At 35.0% G+C, this 23,554-nt stretch overlaps 1 protein-coding gene across 3 annotated transcripts in view; it reads right to left on the bottom strand.

Annotated features, from left to right (window-relative positions):
• The window catches only part of LOC126837245 (neural-cadherin), a 69,898-nt gene that overhangs the window by 26,836 nt on the left and 19,508 nt on the right, over window positions 1–23,554 (bottom strand). For all 3 annotated transcript variants that reach the window (XM_050571093.1, XM_050571100.1, XM_050571088.1), the window contains exon 2: window positions 2–193. In XM_050571093.1, the coding sequence (XP_050427050.1) occupies window positions 2–193 (192 nt within the window). The remainder of the gene's footprint in view (window position 1; window positions 194–23,554) is intronic.

Genomic DNA, 23,554 nt, shown 5'->3' with positions numbered 1-23,554 from the left:
CTCCTGTCTCGCACGATGAAATAATGAATGCTGTGGTCGGTGTCCGGGTCTCTGGCCTGAAGCGTGAATATGGGTGTGTTGGGCGGTGCGTTCAGCTGAACCACCGCTTGCATGGGCAGCGGACGGTTGATGAAGTAAGGCGGTTCGTCGTTCACGTCCTTCACGTGTATGATCACTCTCTGGTTGTCCGTATCTGAAAAACATTACATCGGAATCGGTCAAAAAAACATAGATAAGACAATAACGATAACGGCTAAACAAATAAAATGCTAATAACGTTACTAGATTACATGTTTTAGCGCACAAGTCTACACGATTCGATTAATCGCATGCAAAATCGAAACCACCATCGTTTGTAATTATTTTTTTTTTTCATTTACATTTGCACGGTAAAGACAAAACTGTTAGGTTTTACAACAGGTTGGTCGCGTCGATATCATCATTATTAGTATTGTTTGTCGTGCACAATCGTTATGTGTGGCATTCCGTTAATTGGACGGCCAAATGGAAGCAAAACAGTGTCCGCCCATCCAATGTACAACATAATAGTGCAAACCGAAACGGGTGACGGCAACCATAGCCATACCTATTTAAAAAGGCATTCCCCAGTGACAGCCGACGGTTAAATAATCTCCAAAGCGAGAGAGAGAGAGGGATTATTGATTTAAACGCAAACCCGTATGTAAATTCCATTAACGCGAAACTGCCGGACCACTTTTTGTTTAACGGCCAATTAGCGCATTTGATGTTTCCGACAATGTCACATAATATATTCTGACCTAACGATTGACGAGACCTAAAAGCTCGATCAGACATTAGTGCAAATCCTCCGAGTATATCAATTTTATAAAACCAGGATCACTGACCAAGCTAAAGACGAAAAAGCTTTACTACAGACATTTGAGATGCTGTATCGAATCGTGTCGTTGGTACGGATATAAATCAATCACGTTAGATTGATCACTCATTCGAGTTATTAATTCACCTGATCATTATAAATGTACCTAATTTAATACACCAACAAACGTTACAACAACTTACCTGTCCGTGAATCATCAGACGTATCGAATTCAACGTGAAATTAATAGTTACACGGTAATAATTGTTTTTGGTATCTAGCATCGATGACTACCTCATGTGGAGAATGCAGACCACCCTGCGGATCGATGCGCCAATAATGAAGTAATTGGTTATAGATTACTTTCCAATCATGCAGTACATCATATAAGGCAGTAATTTAAAAACACAAGAGTGTACCTAATTAGAAAATGAAGCCCATTCTCACGGGCTAATCTAACCTACCTGACCTTCGAGAATAAAGTATAAACGAGATGGAAAGAGGCAACGACAATGTTGTGTGACAGAGAGGTATTACTTAAAGTAAATTGAAAACTTTAGCGGTGCCAGCAACGATGTTGGACATTGAATAGAAAAAATAGACAGGCAAATGGACGATTTGGACAGATTGGATGTAAGGAAGAAAATTAAATAGTAAAATAGATTATTGTAGGATTTATCGGTAAAGATTGACTGAAGAGGAAGCGGGTGGATGTTTGAAGACACAGAGGTGTGTGGAGTAGACCGAAAACGCGTGGGGAGATTGATTGAAAATGATAGCACAAACGGTATTTGATAAATATAACGTTTAATTGAATTTTAACGGTTCAACCACAGATTAGTATGCCGGGTTAGTATTAAGGAATGCGCGTAATTTATTATTTTACATATTTTTAATGTGCTATTGTGGTTTTGCCAAAAACGTACTGGCGCCTTTAGGAGTGTATAATTTTGAAATTATTTCCGGTCGCCCTGCATCCGTTAACGTTAAATTACTAACGGAGGCCACACGTCATCTACGTGAAAAGCTGCGACGGTAGGTATGAAAATAAAATACACAAAAGGTAGGAAGGGATGGAAAGGAAATAGGGTAAAACATCATCATAAGCAGTGGAATTTCACGGCTTCGGTGAATTTCGTCCGTGGGGCGCAGCACGGCATCGTTTTGAAAAAATATAATGTATCATCCAATTACCGCACCTGAGCCGGCCACGAGACGATGATGAAGCCTCTGTTTAAAGCTGGGGCACGCCTATACAATAATAATAACGAAACGCCGGGCAATTGTGCAAGAAAGTTTGCCAAAAAAGTAGCAGCGAAAAGAATATGAGACACAAACGTCAACCGTTTGTGTAATCCGCTGGATTTATGTTTTATCTTGCCCGTACAGTTTTGCCACCCCACCGCTGGGGTTAAAACTTCGGTACGAAAAATGTACTGCACGTCCAGCATATAATATTATAACATGTATACACCACCTTTATCCGTCTTTATAAATGTACTATTTTGGAATACTATCTGCAAGAGTGTGCAATATAGTGTTATATCAAGTGCAAAATATTTCAACGCGTCACCGAGGTCGACAAGAAGCACAGTGAACCGGAGAATGGTTTTGAACCGTAGTAAAATCGAATTAAAAAAATATATTTCGAGAAAAATAACCCCCAATCATACCTAAGCCGCCGTAGCTGCCGCCGAAAAATAATAATTTAAATTATTATAATACTTTTTCTATTTAAAATTGTTTAACGACCGAACGATAATAACATCGTGCCAGAGATGAAAATATAATAAGAACAACAATACGACAAGCCACTAAAGAAAAGCAATAAAACACTCGTCGTAAACGCCGCAAAGCAATAACGTAAAAAAAAAATCTTGGTTTTTTTTTTATCCAAAATTAGGTTCCAATTTAAATACAACGACTGGTCAGACTTGGATTCCAAACGTTTTAAACAATCTCATTAAACCCGCCAAAAACAACCCAGACGAAGTCTCAAGGATTCTTTGATACAATGATTATTTGCTTGGGTTGGGTAATTCTTACTTGTTGGCGAAAATGAGTTGGTCCACTAAATACAATAATTAAATCATCCTTTAAATACTGTGAAAAAATAGCACTCTGAGGACAACAATTAAATAACTTATTAAGAGTTTGGTAAAAAAGTTAACATAAATCATAATGATAAATTAAAACTTTAAAGTCCATTTGCCAAAAGTGAGATTGGCCCTTTTTGAACCAAGCATGTGTATACCCAAAACCCAAAGATACTCTGAAAGTATGCAAATAAATAAAATTGAATTATATATATACCATTATACAAGTTTTTTTTTAATAGATGAAAAATCACAAAAATATAAATTTATATAAAAAAAAACATTTATTTGAAATCAACAATTCGGTTAAAATAAAAACGTTTGATCGTTTTCCAGATAAAATTATTTTGTTTCAAAAATACACAGCTTCTCATATCTTTTAAAATTTGTATGATATTGACTAAAGAAATATGATTTTAATATATTTTGGTATACATAAAATCACAATAAGGCGTTTCTGGGGTGAAAAATTGGCTAATTTGTTCTTTGTAGAAAATATGAAATATTAGCATTAAAAGAGGCAGATTTATTTATGTATTTAAACGTTTTTCTTATAGCAATAAATATTATGTTTTTTTTTTTAAAATTCAAGATGGCAGATTTGAGAAAATGCGATAACTTTCCTTAAATGCCTTTATGTTGTACGCACAAAAACGTAGACCACGATGGGTGCGATTAGCATCAATTAAATGACAACAAATTAGTACCTACTATAGTTAAATCTCCTACCAAAGTAGCTCCTAATTAGTGTCTCGACTCGATTAAGATCAGAACTATAATCCTTAATTCGGTTTATCGTTAATAAATGTGTATTTGTTTAATTCAACTGTCGTGTACAGTCCAAAATACAAGAGTTGTATAACTTTAACGAAAACACATTTCCAACGGTTCAGCAATAATTATAAATAAGTAATAACAATATCCTAAACCCGTGAACAGGTACCCAGTGCATTGCATAGCTAAATAATGAGTATGGCTAACGTTAAGTATATTATAATGCCTAATGGAAAGGCGCGGTTTAAACCAGACTGGAACACATAAATCACAATGCGTATTATATCCAAGTGGCCCCGGGGAGAGTACTACTAATATTTATAGCCGCATTAAAAACATTTTATTAGTATAAACATTGTTTTTTTTTTGTTTCATTGAAATAAAATACACTTTTTTTTGTGCGGTGTTGTGTTACCTATCGCTGCTACTAATAAATCCCGATGCGGCCCGAGGGAACTAAAATATTATAATACTATATTTTATAATAAATATATGGTAAACGCCTATTATGTACTCGTTTATGCGAGAAAAAAGCTAGCTAAAGCTACTATGACCAACGTTCCATCGAACCTCACTATTCCCTGAAACGAATAATAATCTGGAGAGTTTTCTTTAAATTATTTTTTTAATTTTTAATGACAAAAATTAAAAGTTTCTCTTGTCTAAAAAATTATTTCAAAATATCCAGTATCAGTTGAGTTCACAGTTAATTTTTATACCTTTTAACAAAAACATTTTTTTTCAAAATATTAATGACATCATCAATTAGCTTAGGTTTAAATGGACTTATATTGGTTGTTCGACTTTTGGAGATGGGTAAAAAAGGTTATTATTAAAGTAAATAAAAATATGAGTTGATTAACTAAAAAAAAACTCCGAGCATGTGGCATATTTTATTTTATCCTTTTTTTATTAAACCAATGCTGAAGAATTAACCCAATAATAATTGAACATACGAAGACAGTTATAGAATATATAGTTATACTATATATATATGTAATTTATTTATATAAAGTACTTAGTATAGGTAAAAATAAATAAGAAATTTGAGAAATATGAGTTAATTTTGACGTGTTGAAATGATAATATCAAAATACGTCATTAGCCAAATCTGGTAGTATACAAGCAGAGAAATTTGAGAGAATTCGCAGTGTTGATTCGATCGAACTAAAAAGGTAAATGCCACTGATGAAGTGGACAGAAAAACATGAAGGCAGAACACTGAGAGATGCAGATGAAATTGATTTGGTCGATTAAGGCGAAGAAGACAAAAAATATATAATTTTTGTATTTCATCATAACAAAAACGGACGATAGGTAGGTACTTATTATGTGAGCAAATATCAAAGTTCTATTGTTGGAAACAAATGGGGGAAACAATGTAAACAACTTTTATCGGTCTAAGACTTAGACTGATTTTATTGAATTTAGCTAAATTAGTTTGTCTCTTCTTGTTTTTTAAATTTTAACAATTTTGACTACCGCTGTTCATGTCAATTGTCATGAGAAAAATGTTATTTGCGCTACTGTATAAACGACTGAAGTGCGAAGCCGAATAATTGACTTTAACAACAACAATAATAACGATTAAATTGTAATTTATTTTTTTTATTCTCCGACCGGAATTGTAATAATATTGTGCGCTGTGTAACAAAAGGTCTTCGACGGTCTTATTGAGATCATTTTTTTTTTTTGCCACAAATTAATTTCCAACGTTTCTTTGCACAGGCAAGCCTTCTCAAATCAAAATGAATAACGAAAAATGCAAAACATTTGCTTAATCAACATAAATTATACCACAACTACGCCGCATGATAAAGTTAAAGGCGTCAAAGGAGACAAAGAAAGAGTTCTAAGAAGAATACACAGGTCAGAGAATCACAACAGAGGAAATAAGGTAGAATAAAGTTACAAGTGTAATTCCTGAGAAGGACAACTAACATTATGTTAAACGAAAAAAATTATTCAAATAATTCAATATAAATTCTGAAACGTAATAAATAAACAAATTGTTTAATTCGTTGTATTAAATTTAAATGAGTTAATTTTTTTTATGTCGTGTAAATAAGATATACTTATGAGTATAGTACTAAATGAATTACTAAACAAATTATTTAAATAGAGTTGTAAGTACTTTAAACGTGTTTAAATACACACTTACATTAATCATTTTTAAACAAGGTTTGAAGCGGATTTAAACTTAATCCGTTTTATAGGGAAATGTATAGAATACCGAAAACAAAGTACAAAACGAAAATTTAATTTCTTCGTGATAGAAAAAACATTTTTTATAATTAATCATTATTATAAAACGTTTTGTTTTTTTAAATTTTTTAAAGAGTTACAACTTTAAACGTTTGTGGCCATACTGAGAATTAAAAAATAACGAGACTAAATTGGAGCTATTAGTTGGTAATTGTAAATAATACTAATGATTACATACAAAATAGGTGATTTCGTAATTCATATTATTATTTAATTTATAGAAAATACATAATACATGCATAATTATATGTTTTCCTATTTCCTATTATAATTCACAGTTTTAATGAAACCAAGGCAAAATATATTGAGATTTGACTTTTGAATTTGTTTTGTTAATTTTATTTAAATTACAAAGAACAAATGATGTTGATATTCCGTGCCTAATATATTATTATGACAACAGATAAGTACGAAGAATAAATTTAAAAAAAAAATGTAAAACCCCGTTTAAAGGCGGAAAAGTTCTAACTGATTATTTATCAAAAAAAAAAAAAAATGTTAATATGTTAATACATTTTCATTTTCCATAATCATTTGAATTGTGAAGGCCAACTTTGCTTGTCAGTAACAATAATACTACTTTGATGTGTACAATATATAATTGTAATGCGAAAATAATTTAATCTATGTACCTCTATGTAAGTAAGCCGCGATTAATTTTACCGAATGTAATGTAACGTTAACGTTTGGGTTCTAAGCCAGTGTAATTATAATTAGATAAACCTCGACAAAGCGGTATAGTAGGTACCGCATGTAAGCTTTAAAACGTTAGAGAAAAAAAAGTAATGATAACAACCATCTTTAACAAAAAGGTGAATTGCTTTTCTTTATATATATATATTTTTTTTTTCTTTTTTCACAAAAACCGATTATGAAAAGATTTGTGAAAAATACAATACAAGCTTATAAAAGCCACAACAATTTAGTCGTGTCGCATAATATGCTGTACGGGTATTATACCGTTGTATAGTACATACGTTTAAGTAGTACTCGGCGACCACGTTAAGTATATTGTAAATGCACAAAATACAATATTTACAATGCCATTGAACATGCACAAAATATATACACACAAAGCCGAACAAATCGATAACAACAAAACTAATAATGACTACAACCGAACACAATACACAAAATATTACGTTGGAAAGAAAAAGTTAAAATCCATTTTAGTTGCAATACTCACATTTTACTCCTTCGGGAATTAGCATGAAAAAAAAAAAGAAAAACACAACAAATGTTAGTATAAGTGCAACAATATTATAAAATAACCATTACAATGAACACCACAAGTCGAGGTGTTACATTACTTAAGAAACACATTGTTAGGTATAGCATAACATTATAGGTAAAAACCGTCTTGGTAAATAATATACTTTTTATATTTCAATACATACATTCTTATACCTATCTAAATCAATATTTTTGGAAGACCAATATAATATCAGCTCATCTGTTAGGTTTCCAATAACGGCTGTGCACCGAAACAGTCTACGCAATATTATACCATAATAATATTTATTAGCCTCTCCCGCGGAGTACGACACCGACCTGGCCATTATTTAAATAATTATTATTGGCTTTATTATTTATATTTTCAATTTAAATATTTTAATTAAAAACCAAAATGTATTCGAATACGAATTACAAATTTACTTTTATTCGGACGAAATATGGAAAATAAAAAATTATTTACATGACGGTTCGACTAATAGAATCAAATAAATTTGTACATTTAAAACGACGGGTTATTTGAAACAGTAAAATGAAAACATAATTCAAGTAAACCATGATTTTCAAAAATTATTTTTTTTTATAAAATACAAAAATGTCCAGATGCGATGAAGTGGTATTATTGATACACCCTGTATATCTTTCTTAAGCTGTTAAATGTGCTAACACACGCACGCAGACCATTAATAGTAAATACATTTAATACAATTGTCATTGCACACCCACATAATACGTGAAACCAATAAAAAAAAAATGATCCGTCATAATAATAATAATATAAGCCCGATCACAGCCGATATACATCGGTCAGCCGCATTGTCTAGTCAAGTCAATTTATACTTGTTTCTCTTCAACCCTCATTTTATACGATGACGTTGAAATCCGGAAAACTTTTAATTTTAATTTTTTTTTTCATATGATATTACACGTATAAAATTATAATTGATCACTTTGTGTTTGTCGATTGTGTACAAATTAAATATCTTTCCTGTATCGTTATTCGTAACCGTCACGGGATTTATGTGTGGGCGATTCGGATGAGACGGGCACCGAAAAGAGATCTGGATGACTGCAGGGGAAACGCACACACTACATAATAATGTAATATAACAAAAAAATAATATTATATATATATATATACACCCAACGACACGGTCGATTCGTTTGTCGTTTACCGATGCGAGATCATGATCGATCACTATGGTTCAACGGATTTACCTATACAAAATTCAGACCCGTGTTGGATGTGCTCTAAAAGAGTGGTTTGAGGGAAAAAAACCGTAAAATAAAAAAACACAACATTTATTATGCGATTAATTAAACCGTACCTGGGAATGGAACCAACGCAACAACAGTGCCGTAATGTAATCTATTAATAATTTACTCGGACCAGTTATTAACAACGGTACGGCATTTCGTTACAATAGGCTAGTATTAAAAAAATGATGACAAACAAAATGATTAAATATTTATATTGATTGTACTACATAACACTGGTGAGTGGGTAAATGTGTGGTTTTGGGTAAGTATTTTTCCAATACTAAGAACTGTCAAACTAGCTCAAAATTAGTACAGTTATAAGAATTAATAATAAAAGTACTAGTAAAAAAAATTATTTCCATTATATCATAACACAACGGAAATAGGAAAAAAGTATGGAATCCAAAAGAAAGGTTTTGAGAAATGTATAAGGTCAAAAAATACAAAGAGCACTCAAGAAAATTGTCTGGTGAGCATGTGTACTTCAATTGGCAGTCTATTTACTGAATTGTTGACAAATTCTACGAAAATATTTCTATCACACTTTAACAATGCGGTTAAAAGTACAATGAAAATAATTATTTTGAAGGACATTGCGGAACTTTCAGCTTTTTTATTTGTATTCTTTTTTCATTTGGATTTAAATTTAAAAAAATTATCATTTTCAACGCAGTTTTAAATCTTTTTTTTTACTAAATTACTTTCTCCGTTTAAACATAATATTATGCTTTAAGCCCGGCACACCATTTAAAACAATTGGCAACACTGTATCTTTATAAGTGTTCTGTTTTGTTCTAATAATACAAAACAAAAAAAAATATGTATTTTCCGCATCGGGTCAAACATTATTGAATAATTGATTTGTGTTGTTTTCTTGAGATTTTCATTTTTTTTTTTTTCAATGCTCAAGTTTGTCACAGTTATAAATGACTCATTATACTAGTATTATTGTTTTAGTCCCGATCAATTTATTATCGTTATGACAAAAGTGTATATACTTTATTACTACTACAGTAATACCGGCGCTACTAATGGCGGAAACTTTATTTAACGTCCCTTTCGGTATTGTTCGCTTAATATAACGACTTTACGACGCTAATTGTATCTCCTCGGCCTGCACAATCATTATGCTGCCCACGACTGTATTATAACGATTATTAATTATGTATATATTCGACATAATTAATGGCGAATTTCGACTTAACGGCTTCTCGACGATTTTAACGACACCGGTTCGAACCTCGACGACACTTTTACGACCTTTTTATCCTTTTCTTTTAGTGTTTTCACAAACAACAAACTAGACGTTTAGTGTACTAACGTGGTTTGCTAATGCATAATAGATAATATGCACACACACACTATGTCCGAATTCGTCCATAAATTCTGACAAATATTCACCACAAAACGATATAATATGATACCACCGAAAGGCAGCACATCTTTACTACGGTAATTAAAAACAATTTCCAGTTCGAAAAATGTCCTGTGCTTACTCTGCAATGAACTAGCACTAGGGTGACAAATGAACTAGGGTTCATCTTACTTGGACATTTTTTAACGCACTTTAAAGATTTCGCTTACCAAACAAACTAAGCCTGAAAATGTCGAAAGACCTTTCAAGCTAATTCATTAATACCGTATTTTGTTTATGCTCGAATAACATTATTTAATCTCCCGTATAGTTTACACGGGAAAAACCCAAGCGAGGCACACATAGTGGAAATTATGTTAATCCCTCAATCCAGTCTAACCGTGAGTTGGAATTACAAAGACTCAATTCAAACCTATGCGACACGGAGGAGCTGCTAAGTATGCAGATGAAACTTTGCGAAGGGTTAACGAATTCCACGGGTTTACGTCTGCTCGTCCAACACCAGAGGGGAGAAGATACTTCTATGTCGTCGTGTCATGTCCAACACGTGACGACATTGATGGGGGATTTCGCCCTATCAGAATTGACAAAGCACAAGTACGAAGAAATTTAACGCTGAATAATTCAAGAGCGTCGCGTTTGGCTGTCTAAACCTTTGCGATTTAGACGGATCCTGTCGCGTTTGATAGCTATACACCACTTCCTCCAACGCGCAGCATGTGGTCATTTTTTTCTTGCTAAAACACATTACATTTTGTACGCGTGCTGAATGCACGAAACCCTAATGAGATGTTTTTAAAAAAACAGAAGCTGTGTCGAAAAAAAAAACAACAACAACACTTTTCTCCCTTGCCTCTCGCAACACATTATATATGACATGACATAATATCGAATTATTCATGGGGAAAAAACATGGCGGCTATTAATAGAGCTAAACACGGTCGTTCGCGACGATGGCGCCGGGTTTAACGGGCGTGCAACGATTTTATTATTAGCTGGGTAATACCTAAACTATGTGTATAAATAAATTACGTACACGTGTTTTATTTATAGTCTGCCGCCCGAAGTACGGTAATAGCTGTACACGGTTTGACAATTTTATAGGTTAAACAAGCGGCGCACATGGCTTTGATGAATAAAATATACAGAAAACTACATCCTATCTCGCGCCATCAATATTATAACATGTACACCGTCGGCAATGATTCAAACCAGACACGAAAGTTTACTGTTTTACACATACAAGGTGGAATTTATATCTTAACGACAGCCCCCGTTTATGCGCCATTATAATATTGTGCATTTTGTTAACCGTTTACACCGTCAGATACACCGCATAGGTTAGGTCCACGGTCGATGTGGTATTATGAGCATAATATAATAATATACACCACATTGCCCCCGTCGGGTCGCCTGAATGCCGCCTGTTTTTTTTTTTTTTTTTACTATTTAAAAACGATTTCCTGTTTATTATTCAAATCCAACGCGCTACCGGTGTTGACTTTTAACCGAACAATAAAAGTAATGTACACTGATCGTCGACATAATGTTTTATGATTTTTTACCGAAACCGCTCTACTGATAGGTACATTGATCAAATTTATGGTTCGATCTAGCTTGTTTTTTTTGGCTAATATCAATAAATGTTCACAGTTGCGACTGTGAATTTTGACGAAATCGGTTCGAAACATTACAACAAACAGAACGCCATTTTCCATTAAAAAACAATAATAATAAAAAATATTGTGAAGTACACAGCTCATCGTCCCTAACCTCTCCGGATATTTTTAATATTTTGCTCCAATTTCCTTCATCAAAGAGTCTCATTATTTCAACACCGTTTCTTTTATTTATGCATTATTTAAAAGTAAATTACTATATGCATTTATATTAAATCTGCGGTTGCCATTTTTTGTTTACACGTTAATACGAAAAAAACCCTTGCAACACTTATTCTATTAAATAACCATCAAGAAAATGCCTAGTAGGTCAAATTATTATACACCATAAACACGCCGGCCGAGGTCACCTGTTGTACGCTAATGTCTATTTCTGTAGTAAACACAAAAAAATTAACTCTGTTACGGCTTCGAAAGATCCATAGTAATCATATAATAATCTCAAACTCCTAATTATTATGAGATTATACCAACATCACCTGTGGGAGGGGGCGTCCCTGGTGATTTCCAAAAAAGGAAAAAAACCCAGAAATGATATTTTTTTTTTTTCGTATGTAGGTACGCAAAATGCAACCTTATTAGTCTTTCTATGATAGGTCGAGTTTTATTAATTTGTTTAGACCATCAAATAAAATTTGAAAATCGTTTGCAAATCGTTTACTTATCCTCAAAAGGAAGGGCATGTTATTATGAACCGCGGTTGGCAAGCATTTGGTTGTGGACTACATCCATTAATTTTGTGAACGTGCGTTCTGCCTTCGGCTTTACAATATAGGTATATTACATAATATGTACAAATCGCTATGGAGTCAGAAAACTCAGAAGAACTGGGGCAAAGTCTTCGCTTTTACATTGAACACCCGAAACGATGGCGCGCGGTGGAGTTTAATATTTATATATGTGTATACATAATGAACTGGGATGAAGTTTTTCTCGGTATAATGCACAAAAAGGTTTTCTTATGCGTAACGACTCCGGCAGACAAAAAAAAATTATAATAAGTGGTCCCTTGTCAAAGTGTATATTATGCAAAACCGGAAAACCGCAATAAACTCTTTAGGGAAAACGCAGAGGCGACCGAAGAAAAACTTTTGCCAAACTTGCGGTCGTTATGCCGCCAATCGAAAGTAAGTAGTGTAGCACGCGCAACGCTTCGATTGACAAGACAATAAACCGTGAAAGAACTTTCCGAGTAATCCGCTCGTCCAACACGGACGGCTCTGAATTAACAAAAATCGATAGTCCTATATGTTACCAAAAAGACACACATTAAAACCGCTGTGCAGTTTGGTTTCTGTCGTTTTTCAAGAGCTTAAAATTAAAAAAATCTATACTTTCCTAGAGTTGTCAAGCTACGAGTTTGCCTTTTAGAATAAAAGGAAAATTTTCAAAGGCAGCAAACGCATGAAATCAGAATTTTGAAACGGATGAGTAAAAAGTCCAAGGTAAACATAGTGTTAGGAATGCCGAATAAGTATATAAAAAGAAATTCGGGAGTGGTGCCAATAGCAAGAAGGATAAAAGTGAATAAATTGAGATGATACGGTCGGTAGAGGTAGACCGAAGAATTGTGTAGATGTTATTCAAATAAAGACATCTTGTACGTATGTGGAATGAATAAAGAAATAACGAAGGATAGAGCGAATTTGGCTGGTCGAACACATTCGTATTGGCTAAGGTGAAGAAAAATATTCAGTTGCTGTTTTTCATTTCCTAATTTTACATATTATTTGCTTATTTTCCGGTAGCTCATCAAATAGTTACTCTTTGGATGGCAATTTCTAATGAGTGTTTCTTATAATGTAGTATTTGTTAATAATATATAATGTAATAATTTTTGGGTTTTAATTCGTACAATCAAATACTGAAAATTAATCCGACAACTTTGGATGATGCATTTAAGCTACAACTGAGTTTTTGAGAAAAACTTGAATTTGGTTCCGATTCTTAATGATCTTTGAAATAACACATTTATTATGTATGGACTTAACGGCACTTTTCGTTTATCCCTGTGGAAGGAATTCCGGTAAATTCCTTTGACTGTTAAACGGGATATACCTACTCGCTTTACACGCATACGATTTCTTGTCCAACAATATGGTATAACATGAATTGTCGACCTTATTTAGTATTAAATTAAACTACAAATTGATATAATTAATTCATATTTTTATTAACAACTTATTGTTCTACGACGATTTGAACATCGTACGCCATGTTTCCTAAGTGTGTGAACCTAGGTATAATGAACTCATCGGTGTGCCATTGTTTTCCAGACGAGCTGGTCTGGAACAACACTTTCGTGCTACAGTATCCCGTTCGTTCTATGTGACTTTTAGAAATAGGCTCATATGCCTTATCGTTTTCGTCGTTTAGCAGTAGCTTAAAACAAGTGTGCAAGCTCTCCGGTTGGCTAACGATCACTATGTCTCCACCTGCACTTTCGGTCTTATTAAGAATACCTTTCATCACGTTAGAACATCGCTTGCAGAACTCAAGCTCCGTCTCTTTGATCAACTGGTCGATCTGCGACGTACTGTAAATCTGTTGGTACTCTTGGTTGATCATTTCTTTTTTCATTTCCATTTCGCTTATGTCGTCCGCCTTGATCCAGTGTACCGGAAACCACATGTTCCAGCGGGGCCACTCGCACAACCCGGGTTCAATGTTGACAGACAACTTATTATCGTCTAAACCTACATCATTGGCGTGTATGTTATTCGATATGATTGGATGACACGGAAAAAGGCAATACGGGCGTTGTGTGATAGAATGATGCTGTTTAGGAATGATGATGTATGGAAGTAGCCGAAATGAGAATATTGAGATAGCTGGGTTGAATGATGACTAGGTTAGACGGAATATTGGTAGACAGACGGCAGAGGAAGATGATGGAATAATCGAGTGATTTTGCCATACAAAGAAAGGGCAAATACACATTACATACAATTATGTATAGATACCTTTCAAGAAGTGATAGGCTGTCTGAATGCTACTAAAAGCGTTCGACGAGAACACGTGTTTAATGTTGAATTTCGCTTGTATATTGGCGTTTTCACTGTCTTTGATAGACAACCCAATCCATTTGCTTTGAAACTCGCCCAACGATGTAAGTGGCGGATCGTTTTTGTACGCAGATATACGGTCAAAATACCGAGTGATCCTGTGCGGCAAACTCAGTGGCAAGTTAAGGTCTCTTCTAATATAATATCCTAAAGTGATTTTTATATTATATCACATACTGTATTGCACACGTTTTAGAGTAAAATAAACTTTTACTGTCAACCTTTATTGTTGAGTACGTTGGTCCACCATGTAACACCAAACACATGGTCGACCCTTTCGCCGTTGTTTATGAATATGATATGCCTGGTATTTTCTTTACCGGTCACATAAGAAATCTATAATTGTTTTTTTCGTAAAATTGATTAAAGAGCGAAATCGCCCAAGAACTTAAAAGACAATCCATAAATTATCTTGTTTGAAGACTTTACAACACTTACCGATCTTATTGTTGGCGGTAATTTTATGCGACATTTTGAAAAGTTCAATCTCATTTTATATTCCTGTTACAAATAATTAATTCACACTACTGGTTTCGTTCAGCAAAATTCGTTAAACAAATGAATATTTAACGAGAATTTACATTTGTTTAAAACAACCATCAGTTTGTTTATTAAATATACATTTATTATTTCAGCTGTGCAGTAAAAAAAAAATAAACGTAAGCGCCTGCTGCTGACGATGGCCTCAGGTTTATGTTTTGTAAAAAAACAATAAATGATTTGACAACAATAAAAACATTTCTAAAGAAGACGCTTTGATGTAAATTGGTGTAAAATATTAAATACTACAAAAAAATATGATAAACTCATTAAAAAACAAAAATACACTCGTATGTCTTTAGTTAAGCTAAACAGCTAAACAATGGGTCTCGAGAAGTTTTTGTTTTTCAACGAAATTTAATAACATTGCACGTTCAAGGTCCGTATACCGTTAGATCTACTTTCATATCGTTTTCAGACCCTTAGTCCTTAACTCCGTCAAAAAAATAAAACGAAAAAAATAGAAAAAACCTTTTGCCGATTTTGAATATAATTTCAACGAGGTTATCCCCAAAGAATACCGTAAAGGTAATGGAATTTGTGTCAAGTTTTGAAAGCTAGAATTTCAAGGAACATTTTCCCCCTCTTTAAGTGAGTTTTTTTTCGACGAAAGAGAGGACTGCTTTTAACTTGTAATATATGTATAACCTTTCAATTCTTTTGAAGTTTTAACACCTTCTCGTTTTGGCTTTTGAATGTTATTTTTTATTCATTGAGTAGTATCCGTCGTATGGGCAAAACACACCACAATACCTACATTTTTTTATGAAACGACTAAAATCAAAAGTTACAAACAACATTTGTTGATATTATATCCTTCTTGTCAGTTTTAATACACTATTGAACCGTTAAACCTGGTTGAAAAATAAAACGTAGGTAGTTGCAAAATATTGCAAGCCGTTTTGATATTTAAAAAAAACGTTTTAGCTCCAAACGCAATTAAGAAAAGCGATTTACAAGTGAGAAAAAGTGACGATTCCAAAATTATTGTCGTCCACGCGGAAAATGCAAGACAAAATGAAAATTGACAGTTCTTATTTTTTTTTTTATCAGCTTCAGACCGTCGTGTAATCCCGGACCCAACTACGACCCTAACCTATAACCGCTAACGTGACGATGTCGGGACACGGTAAATTAATTCTAGGCAAATCGTGAATTCGTTAAAGGCAAGCGGCTAATACAAGGGTCAGTGCTTCGTGGAGAAACGGCTGCCCCACATAAGTCATTAAGCCCGGGCGGTCGGTCTCGTATGTCCGTCAAACGATCACCGACCCTTATCAAAAAAACAAACCGTCCGGCGGTTTTTGCCTTAAAAAGAAAAACGCGCATAAATACATACACAAACCGACGGAAACTTTTGAAATAACGCATTCGGCGAAAAGTAATTATTACTATCGGTTTCGATTTACCGCAAATCGGGTGCGCAAATCGGCTGGTACGCCGGTGAGTGAAAACAAACAACAAAAATCCAATTAATCTAATGCGCCGTCCAGCCCGGTGTTGCTGTAGAGGAGAGCTCTGTCTGTGGTGTATTAACGGTAATGCGATTTGACGGCGGCGGCGGTGGAACGGCAATAAACAAATCAATCCCAAGCGTGATTGCGTCGGTAAACGTTAACGTTGTTGGCCCAGGCATTTGCGATTCCGGTCACCGGTATATTGTAAAATCATCATAATCTAATATATTGTTTCCGTTGTAAGCACATCCCCCGTGTATTCCACCAAGGGAATACACCCTTCGTCCCTTCGACCGACGCGATACCATTTTAATGATTAAGTTCACCGTTTTGTGCCGAATCGTTAATTCGCAATAAAAGTTTGTACATTGTATTGTTTGAAGAAAAATTGGCATGCGCCAATGTCTCAATGTCGGATGTGTAATGCGGAAGTTCGGAGCGTGTTCATCGCCCCAGAAAACCCCATTTTTAGCTCCGATGGACAGCCAAAGCGCGTTTGTAACCTACACATTTGTTTGATAGCCGGATAATATATGTCGAACAAACCGTATTTTCATATTTCCGGAACGCACGAACTGTGCGGTTTTATTGTTTTATTTCTTTCTATGATACAAACGCGAATATGAGGAGAAAACGATAGAAGGGGAGCTGCTAAGAATAAGGCTACTGCTCTATTGGATTTTTGTTTTCAATAAACGAAATTGTTATTAAATTCCTTCGAGGCGAGTTGAAAAACTGAGCGATTTCTCGGAAACCCACATAAACGGCAAGGAATTGTCTTTGACAATTTCCCGAGAATTTTTGATATATGTTTTAACGAAAAAGCCGAAGTCAGACAAGTTCAAAAGAAAAAAACTAATTGTAACAAGGAAAAGTCGAAAGTATATTTTTTTTTTTGGTTAATCCATTTTTTCTTTTGAATAAAAATAACACGACGATCGTTGTAATAACTACATCACTGCACCGTAACAATGATAATAAAATGTTATTACTTGGATGTTCTGTAGATACTTGGTATTTTTAACTTACTATAATGTGCACTGAATTTGCTCGTGTTTTAAAACGCTTACAATTTAAATGTGAAAGTTTTATTTAGTTTTAAAAGAAGTTTATTTATTTTAAGAAAATGTCGAAAAGATATTATATGAAAGCTATACTTATGTAATCAAACATAAAGACCAAAACAAAACCATGAAGATTAACAGATATTCACCATATTAATTGTATGATCAAATATGTCAGGTAAGGAAGGTTAAATTAATGTAAGCAAAGTAGTTGACAAAATTAAATAAATTTAAAACAAAGTTGACATTCCGTGAGTTAATTTATTAATAATAAAAAAAAAATGTAACAAATAATGACATATCACCATATTTTGGACTTTTTTTCCTAGATTTTTTTAGGTATTCGGTTTAACATGTTTAACGATTTTTGTTACGCCTGGTGTGAAAACGTGTGATGCCGGGAATGGAAAGAGAACTCAAAATTAAGAACGGACGTGCAAGAGGTATCTTTGGTATAATTTTAGATTGGCTTAGATGGAATAATGCTGATGGAGGATGAAAAGTAAAGTAGGGTAAAGCTCTAAAAACACGACAAGAGGTAAAACTGACAATGATATTATAAAATAATGGCTGTCGTAAGTGCAGCGGGTTGTGTAACGTTAAATTGTATGTTTTTTTTATTATTATTCGTACGGCAAGGGAGATGATAATGTCTTACCCGCCGGAAAGATAGTGTCGGGGCAGGCAGATGATATTGTTCTAGATTCTTAATAACCTCCGCGGCTATTATGTAAGGTTATGAACGCGGCGGTTGTGTTTTTATTGTTTTATTTAATGACCCTCCGGAGCAGTTTTACGATTAACATAAAACGAAATTCGCGACAGATTAACGTACTGGCTGTTTGTCATTTCTAAATTTCCTTACTATGCAATGTGCAAACCTACGTCGGTTGGTCTCGTGTCTGCGGTGTTTTTTTTCTTTCTTCGAGCGATTGTATTAGGCCTTTTTTTCCCCTCTTTCCCGCCACCGACCAAACCAAAGGCGACCGCCGACCAAGCAGCAGCAAACGAACGAGGGTAGACCGGCAAGATCGATACCGGACGGCGCGCGCGACCCTTTGCCATCTTCGAAATCCTAGGCGAAAGGCGTTGGCCGGAACTTTCCGGGGCAATATCTATATATATATTTATTATTTATCCTTCATCGGACTCGTCTGGACCAATCGAATTAGCAAACCCCCGCTCATAGTTTCTCGCACTGGATAATAACAATACCCGCGCGAGAGTGTCCCCGGTCGCGCATCCCGCCGCCTGCAACGGACCGGAGAGCTGCGGCGGCACATACAAACACACAGTATTATATATTTTTACAATACACGGGTATTATAGGTGTGGTGGACGGCCTAAGAGCGAGCCAGAGAGGAAAGGGGGGGGGGGCACCGGGAGCAATTTTCACGTGGTCTCGAGCAGAACGCGTGTCAATGGAATGTGACGAGTAATCGTTACGCGCTTGTTTTTTTTTTCCATCATCCGGTAACGTCCTTTCGATCTCTACTTTTTTTCGAGTTTATTATTATTTTTTTTTTTCCATACAATCACTCTCCACTCATGTGTGTGTGTGTGTATGCATTCGGAAACCGTTTCGCCCGATCGTGTTGTACCTGCACTGGGAAGTGTGCACGGCAGTAGTCATCGTCGAAGCCGTCAGCGGCACGCAAACAACAACGTAATTCGCCCTATGGGTGCGTAACGACGACACAATAACGCGCATAGATGGGGAAACAACAATAGGAAATTATGTATACAGGGCAAAAAAAAAATCCGAAATCTCTACGCATCTAAACCCGACTCGACGGTTCGAAATCGAATCGAATTCACATACACACACTAACAAACGCAAAACAAATTGACGCCCGAATATGTACATATAACCTACGAGTGTACAAAATATATATATATATATATATATATATATCATGTAATCAGTAATAGTAAAATATATGAAAATAAAACCCACAAACGTGATAATCGAAATCGTCGGCAAAGCGGCGTTACGCAAAAACGGTGCGGAAATAAACGGTTATTGGCGAATAAATATTTATATTTAGACATAAGGCGAGAAAAAATAAAAAATTGAAATTAAAAAAAAACACACACATCGGAATGAGAAATTTATTTCTGCCAGTTGGGACTCGATCAGAGAGGGGGAGGGGGCAAAACCGTTTCAAAGTATTATTGATAAACAATTTAACTAGGTAGTTTTATTGACTATTCAAAATGCTCATACGCGAGGAAAATTGGCTTAAAGCCTATGGAAATTGTACCCTTGCAGAGCATCTGACGCTTTTAGACATCCAAGTGTATACACGGCTGCAAAATGTTTACAATTTATAAATAATTGCGGGTGAAATTCCTCAAGTCTGAATAGTTTGCGGGGTTTAAATAAGCAACCATTCCAAGCAATATTCCAAAAATACTACACATTGTTCGAATACAATAATATTTAATATTATAGCATTGTTTTTCACTAATAATAACAGTTAGAAACAATCGAACGCCTAAAGGGCTTCTTGGCCAGACCCGTCGTTGGACCAACTTGATATAAATACGGTACGTTGTTATACCGTGAATAACTATCTGAAACTACTAATAATACCGAAACAATAGTGCCCGTGATCGAACTGATAACGAATCGGTAAAGGAAAGCAGTGCAATGTATTAAAAAGTTTAACCGACTGTGAAATCTATACATATTATAACTGATGATAAAAAATACTTCCGAAAAAAAATAAACGTGTGGCCGTGACATAGCCACGATTCGAGCTCGCGTAATTGCCCAGGGCCTTGACTATATTATCTTATATTTTCGCAGTTTGATATGAATGAGGGTGGGGGGGGAGGTGTTAAAAAAATATTCCTCAGAAACTCGGAAATAGCTTAGAAACTTTTGCCCGTAAGTCGTTGGACCACGAATTAAAATTTCTCAAGCGTTTTCGAACAACAAAAACAACGCCCATCGCCCGATAACTTCGGGTCTGCACTAGGCTATATATATAAATTGTATTTTTAGCTATAAGACGTTATTAAAAAGCGGCGAACCGTCGGCGGGCTTTACTGTACGTGTGTGTGCACTATATATTAAAAACACAACGAGACTTGCAGCAGAAGCACACCGGTGGCACCGCCGCCGGTATAATGCCTCTTAATCGCGTATGTACGTCATACATCACAGCACAGCTGTTTCGTCGAGCAAATATACACACACGCACATGCATTGAAATAATATATTATGTACATCAATATAATGGCATGGGAGACGAAAGCTTAGGGTTTCGCGAGAAATCCAAATTCGTTTGCCCCCCAGCCGACAAAACAACAGCACGCATATATAAATGTATATATATTATATATATTATAATGGCACTTTCGGCAAGAATAACAAACGAGCAATACATCTTCACATACACACACACACACACTCTAACGTTTTGAAAGTGTCACACGCCGGTCGCCGCCAGAGGAATAAAATTCTTATTTTGCACAGACGTGACAAGCGGGAAATAAATAACAGACGTGCGGACAGAACGTGCATTAGCATTAAATACGATATTACCATCGGCCGAGGTCGTCCCGGCGCCATTTCTGACGATAACACATTCCGTTCTTTTTCACTAAAACGATCATGTCGCGTTTTCCGCACCTATCATCTTGGATGACCCGGAAAACTATTGTGTGCAACCTAGCTTAACCGACAAAAGCCCAGCAGTCTTTTGATCAGAGGCGCACCCCGCATTTTAAGGACTTTGCGCATCGTTTAGGTTTTTGAAGGGCACAGGCCAAGAAGGGCCTAAACGGTACCATGGGGCTATTATCTAATGTATGAATGTATTAAGAATCAAAGAAATTCCGTGAAAAAGAAGATTACAGCGAGGCCAATTAAGCGCCTTAAAATGGTAGACACTTATTTCGTTTTTGCTCTCCTGAGAAATTGTCATAAATGGACAAACATCCTTCTTACTCTTGATTTAATCTTGGCCGAACTGGAGTTCAATTACACAACTGTGATTTGGTGTGAAAGGCCTGAAGAGCAAATTTCACTAATCGACTACTCAAGTAAAAAAAACAACCCAGTTATCATAATCGCATCAAGGCTAGAACTAATGTTATTGCCAAATAACTTGTTACAAAATATAAATATAAAAGATGAACAATTAAAGTGTATTATCGTCGAACCACAAAAAAAATCCAGTTCCACTATTTAAGCCAACACGAGTCCCAAAATGGGTATTAAAAGATTTTGAATTGTTATACTCCCATAATCAAATTTCTTGCTAGTATTCGACTATTACTAGAAGACAAATGACTATTAAATGAAAAGCTGATGGAGAGTTGAAAACCTAAACTGTCAACACTTATGTGTCACAGATGTGGAAAGGACACTACCACTGTTTTCCCACAAATACATCTGTATCTTGTTGTAGCATTGGATCTGTTAATGTGTGTTTATGATACTTTTGATACTATTTCGTGTAACCTCAACAAATTGTACATTCATTTTCACATGATAACCCCTCTTATGTTATTTACTAAAACAATATACTCGACGGATTTGTAATAAAATAATGGTAATAATAATTTTATTGGCCACCGGATAATTAACATTTTGAAAATAAGTATATAATAAACTAAAAAATACAAAGTTTTTAAACATTTCAATTTAGAACCGACTCAAAAACAAATTATTACAACAGGGAAAAATCGCTTCAAAACCAGTTGAATAAATAAAATGTAATGTGTTTTGTGCCTATCGTTGGCGCCTGGTCATGTGGATGCGGCACAATGACTTGGATATATTTTAATGATGTTATATACCGATGTTGTCCGGTCTTACGCAGATGGGTCGGCCTTAAGCACTTGTAAGTACTTTCAAAACTTAATCGTCGTTCGCCCAAGAATATTTCCATAATAACTATACAGGGTTATACAAATTCCACGTTACATAATTTTTTTTGATATTACAACTTTATAATATTGTTTGCAACACGCCGAACACGCGCTGTTAAATTATTATTCATAGGAAAGCACGTTTTTTAAAAAGAAACTCGATACTTCCTAAAAGCGACGTCATCGGTCTAATCCCGTGCAAGTCTTTTGGACACCCGACACCGAAACGGTCACAGTCCGACTATTTGCACTCCAATGCAAGAGAACAAAACGACACACATACAAAAAAAAAATGTCATAATCCCAACAAACGAGTTTTTACACACGAGAGGTAGAGGTATGCGGGGAGAGTCGGGTCGTTTTACTCATTAAACTTTTTTTTTCCATTTTTTTTTGTTTTGTTTAAAAACGCGCCGATACTACCTTAAATAGAACGGCGACCATTAAACGTCACGTTAATAACGAGCCGCGTCCAATCTGTGCGCGTTTTATGGGTTTATGATTACAGCAACCGACGGTCAACGAAAAGGGCAATATTGTTTGTCTACTGTAATTTTCAGGGTCTTAACAAAACCAATTTAAAATTAAAAAAAAAAAAATCCTACTATGAATTATAGTTGGCAAAAGCCTGTATTGTTTACTATTTACCCTGAGACACGTGGGGTTTGTAGAGTTAATTTTGAAACCCCGCATTTTTGAAAAACTGACCGATTTAGTAGTGACATTAATTTTTACCAATTAGGTACTCGGCAATACGGTTGATTATCAATAATATGATGGTATGACGTCTTTGACTCATAAACGGAAACGTTAATAGATTATCGACGGCAATGACGGTGGTAACGATGAACGATAGACCCCACGACGTTACCACCGACCGTTCTTATAATAAATTTGATGATATCAATTTGTACATGTCAGCGGTAATAACATTGAACCGCGTTAAATTCGATCGGTGCAAGGGCTATTTACCGGCGACAAATGCGGCACTCGGCCGAACGCGGGTATCGTCTAAATCATCAGC

This window comes from Adelges cooleyi, unplaced genomic scaffold, assembly GCF_023614345.1.
Source record: "Adelges cooleyi isolate 19-005CV unplaced genomic scaffold, UGA_ACOO_1.1 ACOO_flye_CR_arks_rails_tigmint_CR_PRNA_106, whole genome shotgun sequence".
Classification (NCBI taxonomy): domain Eukaryota; kingdom Metazoa; phylum Arthropoda; class Insecta; order Hemiptera; family Adelgidae; genus Adelges; species Adelges cooleyi.
This window is presented reverse-complemented; position numbering and strand designations above follow the sequence as displayed.